At 39.6% G+C, this 14,009-nt stretch overlaps 1 protein-coding gene across 2 annotated transcripts in view; it reads left to right on the top strand.

The window, feature by feature from the left end:
* LOC100368086 (sodium channel and clathrin linker 1-like) overlaps nt 1–14,009 on the top strand; it is a 43,468-nt gene that overhangs the window by 17,477 nt on the left and 11,982 nt on the right. For both annotated transcript variants that reach the window (XM_085498130.1, XM_085498129.1), the window contains exons 13-18: nt 1,529–1,627; nt 2,595–2,666; nt 2,756–2,830; nt 3,046–3,188; nt 3,366–3,558; nt 13,799–13,935. In XM_085498130.1, coding sequence (XP_085354256.1) covers nt 1,529–1,627; nt 2,595–2,666; nt 2,756–2,830; nt 3,046–3,188; nt 3,366–3,558; nt 13,799–13,935 — 719 coding nt within the window. The remainder of the gene's footprint in view (nt 1–1,528; nt 1,628–2,594; nt 2,667–2,755; nt 2,831–3,045; nt 3,189–3,365; nt 3,559–13,798; nt 13,936–14,009) is intronic.

The raw sequence follows: 14,009 nt of genomic DNA, 5'->3' as shown, positions 1-14,009 counted from the left end.
TCTAAATGACTGAAAAGCTTGTGTCCATGTACTGTGGTCTAAATGACTAGATGACTGAAAAGCTTGTGTCCATGTACTGTGGTCTAAATGACTGAAAAGCTTGTGTCCATGTACTGTGATCGAAATGACTGAAAAGCTTGTGTCCATGTACTGTGATCTAAATGACTGAAAAGCTTGTGTCCATGTACTGTGGTCTAAATGACTGAAAAGCTTATGTCCATGTACTGTGGTATAAATGACTGAAAAGCTTGTGTCCATGTACTGTGGTCTAAATGACTGAAAAGCTTATGTCCATGTACTGTGGTCTAAATGACTGAAAAGCTTATGTCCATGTACTGTGGTCTAAATGACTGAAAAGCTTGTGTCCATGTACTGTGCTCAAAATGACTAGATGACTGAAAAGCTTGTGTCCATGTACTGTGGTCTAAATGACTAGATGACTGAAACGCTTGTGTCCATGTACTGTGGTCTAAATGACTAGATGACTGAAAAGCTTGTGTCCATGTACTGTGGTCTAAATGACTGAAAAGCTTGTGTCCATGCACTGTGGTCTAAATGACTAGATGACTGAAAAGCTTGTGTCCATGTACTGTGGTCTAAATGACTGAAAAGCTTATGTCCATGTACTGTGGTCTAAATGACTGAAAAGCTTGTGTCCATGTACTGTGGTCTAAATGACTGAAAAGCTTATGTCCATGTACTGTGGTCTAAATGACTGAAAAGCTTATGTCCATGTACTGTGGTCTAAATGACTGAAAAGCTTGTGTCCATGTACTGTGCTCAAAATGACTAGATGACTGAAAAGCTTGTGTCCATGTACTGTGGTCTAAATGACTAGATGACTGAAACGCTTGTGTCCATGTACTGTGGTCTAAATGACTAGATGACTGAAAAGCTTGTGTCCATGTACTGTGGTCTAAATGACTGAAAAGCTTGTGTCCATGCACTGTGATCTAAATGACTAGATGACTGAAAAGCTTGTGTCCATGTACTGTGCTCTAAATGACTAGATGACTGAAAAGCTGGTGTCCATGTACTGTGGTCTAAATGACTAGATGACTGAAAAGCTTGTGTCCATGTACTGTGTTCTAAATGACTGAAAAGCTTGTGTCTATGTACTGTGGTCTTAAATGACTAGATGACTGAAAAGCTTGTGTCCATTGTGTTTTCAGTTATCAGTATAACTAGATTAAGGGAAATCACTTTATGATGAGTTGCACCCATATAGAGTACATATTAATTCATTTGTTTGCAGATGTTCCATGTATTATTTTAACATGAGTTTTTTATAATTAATTAACGGGGACTGTGACATTTATGTCTTGTCTTACATCTAACATGTGTTTTCAACACTGCACTCTTGTTTCATACATAATCATTGCCAGCTAAGTTGCTGATTGTTTTGCTGAACATATTTATGGCTAAAGGAGGGCAGTGTGACACAAACTCATTTTGAGAGAATACCACGCAAAGCAGCACCTATAACATTGTATTTGTGTAAAGCTTTGGATTTAATTTATTTTTACAGGCTGTGATAAGAGAACAACAAAAATCACAGGAGTTACATAGACTTCAAGAAGCACTAAGTAAGCTAATCAATGAAGCTGGATTAAGAACAAAACAGGAGGTAAATATCAGCCTGCTATGTTGTCTTGGCACAGTGGGTTACTGATGCATGTGAGCTTGTTTTGTGATTTGAGAATGGCGGCCATGTTAGTTTAATTAGTCCCAATTCCGAGCGTGCGTGCGTGCGTGCGTGCGTGGGTGTGGGGGTGTGTGTGTGGGTGTGTGTGTGGGTGTGGGGGTGGGTGTGGGGGTGTGTGTGTGGGTGTGTGTGTGGGTGTGTGTGGGTGGGTGTGGGTGTGGGTGGGTGTGGGTGGGTGTGTGTGTGTGGGTGTGGGTGTGTGGGTGTGTGTGGGTGTGTGGGTGTGACTCCCCTTGACCTACATACTTATCTGATACATACATATGTATGTGGGATGATTTTGTAATTTGGTCAAAGATAGTCATCAGGTATTTTGACAAGTCTGGTACCAGCTTTCAAGCATGTGTTGACTTATTTACTTCAAACTTGGTGAAAGGATTTAACATTATGCGTAGTTGATGCACATAACTTTGATTTAAAATGTCAGCAGATGTGTTGCAAAGAATAAGATGATATTTCTTCAAGATGCCAATTTGAAATGTCAAAACATACCGTAAAAATCCTAATTGAGGCTTTAATTAAAATTAAATTTTTTAATGAGTGACTTCAGATACGTGAAGTCTGGATGCGGCTTTAATTAGAACATTCACTTTAGTATTAATGGGAATTTTTTTCAGAAAACAGTAAATATGCAATAGATACACACTGTCCAACATACTGCACAATAAATAATATCTACAAATAGATTTGTACACATTTGCAGGTTCTATATCTCTTTCTGAAATATATGGAGGCCCTGAAAATGGTTTGGTTTGTGTGGCACACGCGTATGTGAAAGTTTAGAATCAAAATTTGTCCATTTCAACAAGAAACAATGTCTCAGTTAGGGGTGCGGCCTCAATTATGATTTTTACGGTACTCATGTTAGATGAATCTATTTCTTTTTCAGGTTGAACATGTTCGTAAACAGTGTAATAACAATATAGCTAAACTGATGGAAGAGATACAGGCTTTAGAAATGGTAAGTTGATTAATGTGATTGTAAGTTGACATCTAAACCAGTACCATCAATTGAAACTTGATTACAAAAGACTTTTAATTTTATTCTAGGACAATGCAGAGAAACAAGCTCAGATGGAAAGAGCAATTAGAGAAAAGAGATCAGTGGAACAGGAATTAGAGAAGGTAACATCAGGTGCAAAATGTGCAATGCATTATGGGAGGGAACTTTTGAGCACCACTGTTGACAAGCGAAGCTTATCATATGAGTGATTTTCTGCCATGGCGTCAACTTTTTTTTTACTCTCAGTCGAAAGACTGCTTGTTTATCAAACTAAATCAGATTCTTTTATTTTATTGGTATGTTTATTTTACATTTAGAAAATATTTTATATTTGTAGTTATACAGAGAAGGTGTAACAGAGTCTGGCAGTAATTCATACCAAGCATTACAAGGAAGACTAATAAATGCAGAGAGATCTAGAGAAGAAGCATTGATGAGAGTGAAATCATTAGATAAGAAGATAAGAACTATTGAATTAAGGTATCATCACTATATTCTGCCATAAAATGTTACCATGGTGATTATTGTTATCAAATTAGTTCTGTCTCCGCTTTGGAATAATTGTCAGACAACAATTGATCATTTTGAGAAGTCTAAAGACTGCTTCACTGTAGAGAAATTACATAAATAATCAGTATGATGCATGTATATTTATAGTTCAAACGAAGAGAAGGCACAGAGCTGCCACACGTTAGAGAAATTAAAAAACAGATTGGATACATTGTCTAAGGAATGTGAAGAAATATCAGAGGAACGATTACAACTGTTAGAAGAGATTGATGATTACAAAAAACGAGTTGTAGACACTGAAAAGGAGAAAGAATCATCAGTTAGACAATGTCAGAAAAAGGTAAGCATGATTCAATAAATGTACCTTGTTCTTACAAGGTATCACCAACATTGTACCCTCATTTTGGGTAATATACATCACTAACATTGTACCCTCATTTTGGGTAATATACATCACTAACATTGTTCCCTCATTTTGGGTAATATACATCACCAACATTGTACCGTCATTTTGGGTAATATACATCACTAACATTGTACCCTCATTTTGGGTAATATACATCACTAACATTGTACCCTCATTTTGGGTAATATACATCACTAACATTGTACCCTCATTTTGGGTAATATACATCACTAACATTGTACCCTCATTTTGGGTAATATACATCACTAACATTGTACCCTCATTTTGGGTAATATACATCACTAACATTGTACCCTCATTTTGGGTAATATACATCACTAACATTGTACCCTCATTTTGGGTAATATACATCACTAACATTGTACCCTCATTTTGGGTAATATACATCACCAACATTGTACCCTCATTTTGGGTAATATACATCACTAACATTGTACCCTCATTTTGGGTAATATACATCACTAACATTGTACCCTCATTTTGGGTAATATACATCACCAACATTGTACCCTCATTTTGGGTAATATACATCACTAACATTGTACCCTCATTTTGGGTAATATACATCACTAACATTGTACCCTCATTTTGGGTAATATACATCACTAACATTGTACCCTCATTTTGGGTAATATACATCACCAATATTGTACCCTCATTTTGGGTAATATACATCACTAACATTGTACCCTCATTTTGGGTAATATACATCACTAACATTGTACCCTCATTTTGGGTAATATACATCACTAACATTGTACCCTCATTTTGGGTAATATACATCACTAACATTGTACCCTCATTTTGGGTAATATACATCACTAACATTGTACCCGCATTTTGGGTAATATACATCACTAACATTGTACCCTCATTTTGGGTAATATACATCACCAACATTGTACCCTCATTTTGGGTAATATACATCACCAACATTGTACCCTCATTTTGGGTAATATACATCACTAACATTGTACCCTCATTTTGGGTAATATACATCACCAACATTGTACCCTCAATTTGGGTAATATACATCACCAACATTGTACCCTCATTTGGGTAATATACATCACCAACATTGTACCCTCATTTTGGGTAATATACATCACTAACATTGTACCCTCATTTTGGGTAATATACATCACTAACATTGTATCCTCATTTTGGGTAATATACATCACCAACATTGTACCCTCATTTTGGGTAATATACATCACCAACATTGTACCCTCATTTTGGGTAATTTACATCACTAACATTGTACCCTCATTTTGGATAATATACATCACTAACATTGTACCCTCATTTTGAATAATATACATCACTAACATTGTACCCTCATTTTGGGTAATATACATCACTAACATTGTACCCTCATTTTGGGTAATATACATCACCAACATTGTACCCTCATTTTGGGTAATATACATCACTAACATTGTACCCTCATTTTGGGTAATATACATCACCAACATTGTACCCTCATTTTGGGTAATATACATCACTAACATTGTACCCTCATTTTGGGTAATATACATCACTAACATTGTACCCTCATTTTGGGTAATATACATCACTAACATTGTACCCTCATTTTGGGTAATATACATCACCAACACTGTACCCTCATTTTGAGTAATATACATCACCAACATTGTACCCTCATTTTGGGTAATATACATCACTAACATTGTACCCTCATTTCGGGTAATATACATCACCAACATTGTACCCTCATTTTGGGTAATATACATCACTAACATTGTACCCTCATTTTGGATAATATACATCACTAACATTGTACCCTCATTTTGGGTAATATACATCACTAACATTGTACCCTCATTTTGGGTAATATACATCACCAACATTGTACCCTCATTTTGGGTAATATACATCACTAACATTGTACCCTCATTTTGGGTAATATACATCACCAACATTGTACCCTCATTTTGGGTAATATACATCACCAACATTGTACCCTCATTTTGGGTAATATACATCACCAACATTGTACCCTCATTTTGGGTAATATACATCACCAACATTGTACAGATTACAGATTACTTACTTCACAATCAAATACTTTTTTGTTGTCTTTTGATGTAGCACACTGTTGCATGTTGTGTTGCAAAAAAACAATTTGCATCAGCATATAAAGCTTGTAATATTATGGGCAATTATCTCTCACTGAAGTAGGTAGTAGTCCTGCCTTTTATGATAATTTTATAGTATGTTTGTTATAAACAAATGATAATATGTTCAGTATGTCCCATTGATCCTATTAGAGGTTGATATGGAGAATCTCCCATCATTCATTTAGCTCCACTGATTGCTATATTCATCAGAGTACTGTATGAGGTAATTTTGTGCACTTACGCTGGGTACAGTGGAGTTCTGCACATTAAGACCTGTAGAACACTCACCCATATTATAACCCCAAGTAGGGTTTGAACAGGGTTCAATGCAACAAGCACTATGAACACTCACCCATATTAACCCCAAGTGGGGTTTGAATAGGGTTAAATGCAACAAGCACTATGAACACTCACCCATATTAACCCCAAGTGGGGTTTGAACAGGGTTCAATGCAACAAGCACTATGAACACTCACCCATATTAACCCCAAGTAGGGTTTGAACAGGGTTAAATGCAACAAGCACTATGAACACTCACCCATATTAACCCCAAGTAGGGTTTGAACAGGGTTCAATGCAACAAGCACTATGAACACTCACCCATATTAACCCCAAGTGGGGTTTGAACAGGGTTCAATGCAACAAGCACTATGAACACTCACCCATATTAACCCCAAGTAGGGTTTGAACAGGGTTCAATGCAACAAGCACTATGAACACTCACCCATATTAACCCCAAGTAGGGTTTGAACAGGGTTCAATGCAACAAGCACTATGAACACTCACCCATATTAACCCCAAGTAGGGTTTGAACAGGGTTCAATGCAACAAGCACTATGAACACTCACCCATATTAACCCCAAGTGGGGTTTGAACAGGGTTCAATGCAACAAGCACTATGAACACTCACCCATATTAACCCCAAGTAGGGTTTGAACAGGGTTCAATGCAACAAGCACTATGAACACTCGCCCATATTAACCCCAAGTAGGGTTTGAACAGGGTTCAATGCAACAAGCACTATGAACACTCACTCATATTATAACCCCAAGTAGGGTTTGAACAGGGTTAAATGCAACAAGCACTATGAACACTCACCCATATTATAACCCCTAAGTAGGGTTTGAACAGGGTTCAATGCAACAAGCACTATGAACACTCAACCATATTAACCCCAAGTAGGGTTTGAACAGGGTTCAATGCAACAAGCACTATGAACACTCACCCATATTAACCCCAAGTGGGGTTTGAACAGGGTTCAATGCAACAAGCACTATGAACACTCACCCATATTAACCCCAAGTAGGGTTTGAACAGGGTTCAGTGCAACAAGCACTATGAACACTCAACCATATTAACCCCAAGTAGGGTTTGAACAGGGTTCAATGCAACAAGCACTATGAACACTCACCCATATTATAACCCCAAGTAGGGTTTGAACAGGGTTCAATGCAACAAGCACTATGAACACTCACCCATATTATAACCCCAAGTAGGGTTTGAACAGGGTTCAATGCAACAAGCACTATGAACACTAACACATATTAACCCCAAGTAGGGTTTGAACTGGTCCAATGCAACAAGCACTATGAACACTCATCCATATTATAACCCCAAGTAGGGTTTGAACAAGGTTCAATGCAACAAGCACTATGAACACTCACCCTTAATTAACCCAAAGTAGGGTTTGAACAGGGTTCAATGCAACAAGCACTATGAACACTCACCCATATTATAACCCCAAGTAGGGTTTGAACAGGGTTCAATGCAACAAGCACTATGAACACTCACCCATATTATAACCCCAAGTAGGGTTTGAACAGGGTTCAATGCAACAAGCACTACGAACACTCACCCATATTATAACCCCAAGTAGGGTTTGAACAGGGTTGAATGTAACAAGCACTATGAACACTCACCCATATTAACCCCAAGTAGGGTTTGAACAGGGTTCAATGCAACAAGCACTATGAACACTCACCCATATTATAACCCCAAGTAGGGTTTGAACATGGTTCAATGCAACAAGCACTATGAACACTCACCCATATTATAACCCCTAGTAGGGTTTGAACAGGGTTCAATGCAACAAGCACTATGAACACTCACCCATATTATAACCCCAAGTAGGGTTTGAACAGGGTTGAATGTAACAAGCACTATGAACACTCACCCATATTATTACCCCAAGTAGGGTTTGAACAGGGTTCAATGCAACAAGCACTATGAACACTCACCCATATTAACCCCAAGTAGGGTTTGAACAGGGTTCAATACAACAAGCACTATGAACACTCACCCATATTATAACCCCAAGTAGGGTTTGAACAGGGTTCAATGCAACAAGCACTATGAACGTTCACCCATATTATAACCCCAAGTAGGGTTTGAACATGGTTCAATGCAACAAGCACTATGAACACTCACCCATATTATAACCCCAAGTAGGGTTTGAACAGGGTTCAATGCAACAAGCACTATGAACACTCACGCATATTATAACCCCAAGTAGGGTTTGAACAGGGTTCAATGCAACAAGCACTATGAACACTCACCCATATTATAACCCCAAGTAGGGTTTGAACAGGGTTCAATGCAACAAGCACTATGAACACTCACCCATATTATAACCCCAAGTAGGGTTTGAACAGGGTTCAATGCAACAAGCACTATGAACACTCACCCATATTATGACCCCAAGTAGGGTTTGAACAGGGTTCAATGCAACAAGCACTATGAACACTCACCCATATTAACCCCAAGTAGGGTTTGAACAGGGTTCAATGCAACAAGCACTTTGAACACTCACCCATATTATAACCCCAAGTAGGGTTTGAACAGGGTTCAATGCAACAAGCACTATGAACACTCACCCATATTATAACCCCAAGTATGGTTTGAACAGGGTTCAATGCAACAAGCACTATGAACGTTCACCCATATTATAACCCCAAGTAGGGTTTGAACATGGTTCAATGCAACAAGCACTATGAACACTCACCCATATTATAACCCCAAGTAGGGTTTGAACAGGGTTCAATGCAACAAGCACTATGAACACTCACGCATATTATAACCCCAAGTAGGGTTTGAACAGGGTTCAATGCAACAAGCACTATGAACACTCGCCCATATTATAACCCCAAGTAGGGTTTGAACAGGGTTCAATGCAACAAGCACTATGAACACTCACCCATATTATAACCCCAAGTAGGGTTTGAACAGGGTTCAATGCAACAAGCACTATGAACACTCACCCATATTATAACCCCAAGTAGGGTTTGAACAGGGTTCAATGCAACAAGCACTATGAACACTCACCCATATTATGACCCCAAGTAGGGTTTGAACAGGGTTCAATGCAACAAGCACTATGAACACTCACCCATATTAACCCCAAGTAGGGTTTGAACAGGGTTCAATGCAACAAGCACTTTGAACACTCACCCATATTATAACCCCAAGTAGGGTTTGAACAGGGTTCAATGCAACAAGCACTATGAACACTCACCCATATTATAACCCCAAGTAGGGTTTGAACAGGGTTCAATGCAACAAGCACTATGAACACTCACCCATATTAACCCCAAGTGGGGTTTGAACAGGGTTCAATGCAACAAGCACTATGAACACTCACCCATATTAACCCCAAGTGGGGTTTGAACAGGGTTCAATGCAACAAGCACTATGAACACTCACCCATATTAACCCCAAGTAGGGTTTGAACAGGGTTCAATGCAACAAGCACTATGAACACTCACCCATATTAACCCAAAGTAGGGTTTGAACAGGGTTCAATGCAACAAGCACTATGAACACTCACCCATATTATAACCCCAAGTAGGGTTTGAACAGGGTTCAATGCAACAAGCACTATGAACACTCACCCATATTATAACCCCAAGTAGGGTTTGAACAGGGTTGAATGTAACAAGCACTATGAACACTCACCCATATTATTACCCCAAGTAGGGTTTGAACAGGGTTCAATGCAACAAGCACTATGAACACTCACCCATATTAACCCCAAGTAGGGTTTGAACAAGGTTCAATGCAACAAGCACTATGAACACTCACCCATATTATAACCCCAAGTAGGGTTTGAACAGGGTTCAATGCAACAAGCACTATGAACACTCACGCATATTATAACCCCAAGTAGGGTTTGAACAGGGTTCAATGCAACAAGCACTATGAACACTCGCCCATATTATAACCCCAAGTAGGGTTTGAACAGGGTTCAATGCAACAAGCACTATGAACACTCACCCATATTATAACCCCAAGTAGGGTTTGAACAGGGTTCAATGCAACAAGCACTATGAACACTCACCCATATTATGACCCCAAGTAGGGTTTGAACAGGGTTCAATGCAACAAGCACTATGAACACTCACCCATATTAACCCCAAGTAGGGTTTGAACAGGGTTCAATGCAACAAGCACTTTGAACACTCACCCATATTATAACCCCAAGTAGGGTTTGAACAGGGTTCAATGCAACAAGCACTATGAACACTCACCCATATTATAACCCCAAGTAGGGTTTGAACAGGGTTCAATGCAACAAGCACTATGAACACTCACCCATATTAACCCCAAGTAGGGTTTGAACAGGGTTCAGTGCAACAAGCACTATGAACACTCACCCATATTAACCCCAAGTGGGGTTTGAACAGGGTTCAATGCAACAAGCACTATGAACACTCACCCATATTATAACCCCAAGTAGGGTTTGAACAGGGTTCAGTGCAACAAGCACTATGAACACTCACCCATATTAACCCCAAGTGGGGTTTGAACAGGGTTCAATGCAACAAGCACTATGAACACTCACCCATATTAACCCCAAGTGGGGTTTGAACAGGGTTCAATGCAACAAGCACTATGAACACTCACCCATATTAACCCCAAGTAGGGTTTGAACAGGGTTCAATGCAACAAGCACTATGAACACTCACCCATATTAACCCCAAGTAGGGTTTGAACAGGGTTCAATGCAACAAGCACTATGAACACTCACCCATATTATAACCCCAAGTAGGGTTTGAACAGGGTTCAATGCAACAAGCACTATGAACACTCACCCATATTAACCCCAAGTGGGATTTGAACAGGGTTCAATGCAACAAGCACTATGAACACTCACCCATATTATAACCCCAAGTAGGGTTTGGACAGGGTTCAATGCAACAAGCACTATGAACACTCACCCATATTAACCCCAAGTAGGGTTTGAACAGGGTTCAATGCAACAAGCACTATGAACACTCACCCATATTATAACCCCAAGTAGGGTTTGAACAGGGTTCAATGCAACAAGCACTATGAACACTCACCCATATTATAACCCCAAGTAGGGTTTGAACAGGGTTCAATGCAACAAGCACTATGAACACTCACCCATATTATAACCCCAAGTAGGGTTTGAACAGGGTTCAATGCAACAAGCACTATGAACACTCACCCATATTATAACCCCAAGTAGGGTTTGAACAGGGTTCAATGCAACAAGCACTATGAACACTCACCCATATTAACCCCAAGTAGGGTTTGAACAGGGTTCAGTGCAACAAGCACTATGAACACTCACCCATATTAACCCCAAGTGGGGTTTGAACAGGGTTCAATGCAACAAGCACTATGAACACTCACCCATATTATAACCCCAAGTAGGGTTTGAACAGGGTTCAGTGCAACAAGCACTATGAACACTCACCCATATTAACCCCAAGTGGGGTTTGAACAGGGTTCAATGCAACAAGCACTATGAACACTCACCCATATTAACCCCAAGTGGGGTTTGAACAGGGTTCAATGCAACAAGCACTATGAACACTCACCCATATTAACCCCAAGTGGGGTTTGAACAGGGTTCAATGCAACAAGCACTATGAACACTCACCCATATTAACCCCAAGTAGGGTTTGAACAGGGTTCAATGCAACAAGCACTATGAACACTCACCCATATTATAACCCCAAGTAGGGTTTGAACAGGGTTCAATGCAACAAGCACTATGAACACTCACCCATATTAACCCCAAGTGGGATTTGAACAGGGTTCAATGCAACAAGCACTATGAACACTCACCCATATTATAACCCCAAGTAGGGTTTGGACAGGGTTCAATGCAACAAGCACTATGAACACTCACCCATATTATAACCCCAAGTAGGGTTTGAACAGGGTTCAGTGCAACAAGCACTATGAACACTCACCCATATTAACCCCAAGTGGGGTTTGAACAGGGTTCAATGCAACAAGCACTATGAACACTCACCCATATTAACCCCAAGTGGGGTTTGAACAGGGTTCAATGCAACAAGCACTATGAACACTCACCCATATTAACCCCAAGTAGGGTTTGAACAGGGTTCAATGCAACAAGCACTATGAACACTCACCCATATTAACCCCAAGTAGGGTTTGAACAGGGTTCAATGCAACAAGCACTATGAACACTCACCCATATTAACCCCAAGTAGGGTTTGAACAGGGTTCAATGCAACAAGCACTATGAATACTCACCCATATTATAACCCCAAGTAGGGTTTGAACAAGGTTCAATGCAACAAGCACTATGAACACTCACCCTTAATTAACCCAAAGTAGGGTTTGAACAGGGTTCTATGCAACAAGCACTATGAACACTCACCCATATTATAACCCCAAGTAGGGTTTGAACAGGGTTCAATGCAACAAGCACTATGAACACTCACCCATATTATAACCCCAAGTAGGGTTTGAACAGGGTTCAATGCAACAAACACTACGAACACTCACCCATATTATAACCCCAAGTAGGGTTTGAACAGGGTTGAATGTAACAAGCACTATGAACACTCACCCATATTAACCCCAAGTAGGGTTTGAACAGGGTTCAATGCAACAAGCACTATGAACACTCACCCATATTATAACCCCAAGTAGGGTTTGAACATGGTTCAATGCAACAAGCACTATGAACACTCACCCATATTATAACCCCTAGTAGGGTTTGAACAGGGTTCAATGCAACAAGCACTATGAACACTCACCCATATTATAACCCCAAGTAGGGTTTGAACAGGGTTGAATGTAACAAGCACTATGAACACTCACCCATATTATTACCCCAAGTAGGGTTTGAACAGGGTTCAATGCAACAAGCACTATGAACACTCTCCCATATTAACCCCAAGTAGGGTTTGAACTGGGTTCAATGCAACAAGCACTATGAATACTCACCCATATTATAACCCCAAGTAGTGTTTGAACAAGGTTCAATGCAACAAGCACTATGAACACTCACCCTTAATTAACCCAAAGTAGGGTTTGAACAGGGTTCTATGCAACAAGCACTATGAACACTCACCCATATTATAACCCCAAGTAGGGTTTGAACAGGGTTCAATGCAACAAGCACTACGAACACTCACCCATATTATAACCCCAAGTAGGGTTTGAACAGGGTTGAATGTAACAAGCACTATGAACACTCACCCATATTAACCCCAAGTAGGGTTTGAACAGGGTTCAATGCAACAAGCACTATGAACACTCACCCATATTATAACCCCAAGTAGGGTTTGAACAGGGTTCAATGCAACAAGCACTACGAACACTCACCCATATTATAACCCCAAGTAGGGTTTGAACAGGGTTGAATGTAACAAGCACTATGAACACTCACCCATATTAACCCCAAGTAGGGTTTGAACAGGGTTCAATGCAACAAGCACTATGAACACTCACCCATATTATAACCCCAAGTAGGGTTTGAACAGGGTTGAATGTAACAAGCACTATGAACACTCACCCTTAATATTACCCCAAGTAGGGTTTGAACAGGGTTCAATGCAACAAGCACTATGAACACTCACCCATATTAACCCCAAGTAGGGTTTGAACAGGGTTCAATGCAACAAGCACTATGCTAACAGTGATCAGTGAGTGTGTGAGCTTTGTTTGTTTCTGGAGTTGTTTTTCATTACAATTCATTTGTCAATTTCTCTGTTTCATATTTGCAGGTGACATCCATAGAGCAGGAAATCTCATTGCTACGGCAACAGTACGAAGCTAAGTTGGACACAATAGAAGAGAGCAACAGACAGTCTACATCAGAATTAAAACAACTATTAGGATCACAACAAAGAATGAGTGCAAGGTAACATTATATGCATGTAAATTGATTACTAAATCTGTATGAAATTTTAAAAATACATCACACAAAGATAAGAA

The sequence above is a fragment of the Saccoglossus kowalevskii genome, chromosome 4, assembly GCF_978046115.1.
Source record: "Saccoglossus kowalevskii chromosome 4, keSacKowa6.1, whole genome shotgun sequence".
NCBI lineage: Eukaryota > Metazoa > Hemichordata > Enteropneusta > Harrimaniidae > Saccoglossus > Saccoglossus kowalevskii.
The sequence above is the reverse complement of the archived record's forward strand: the minus strand, read 5'-3'. Positions and strand labels throughout refer to the sequence as shown.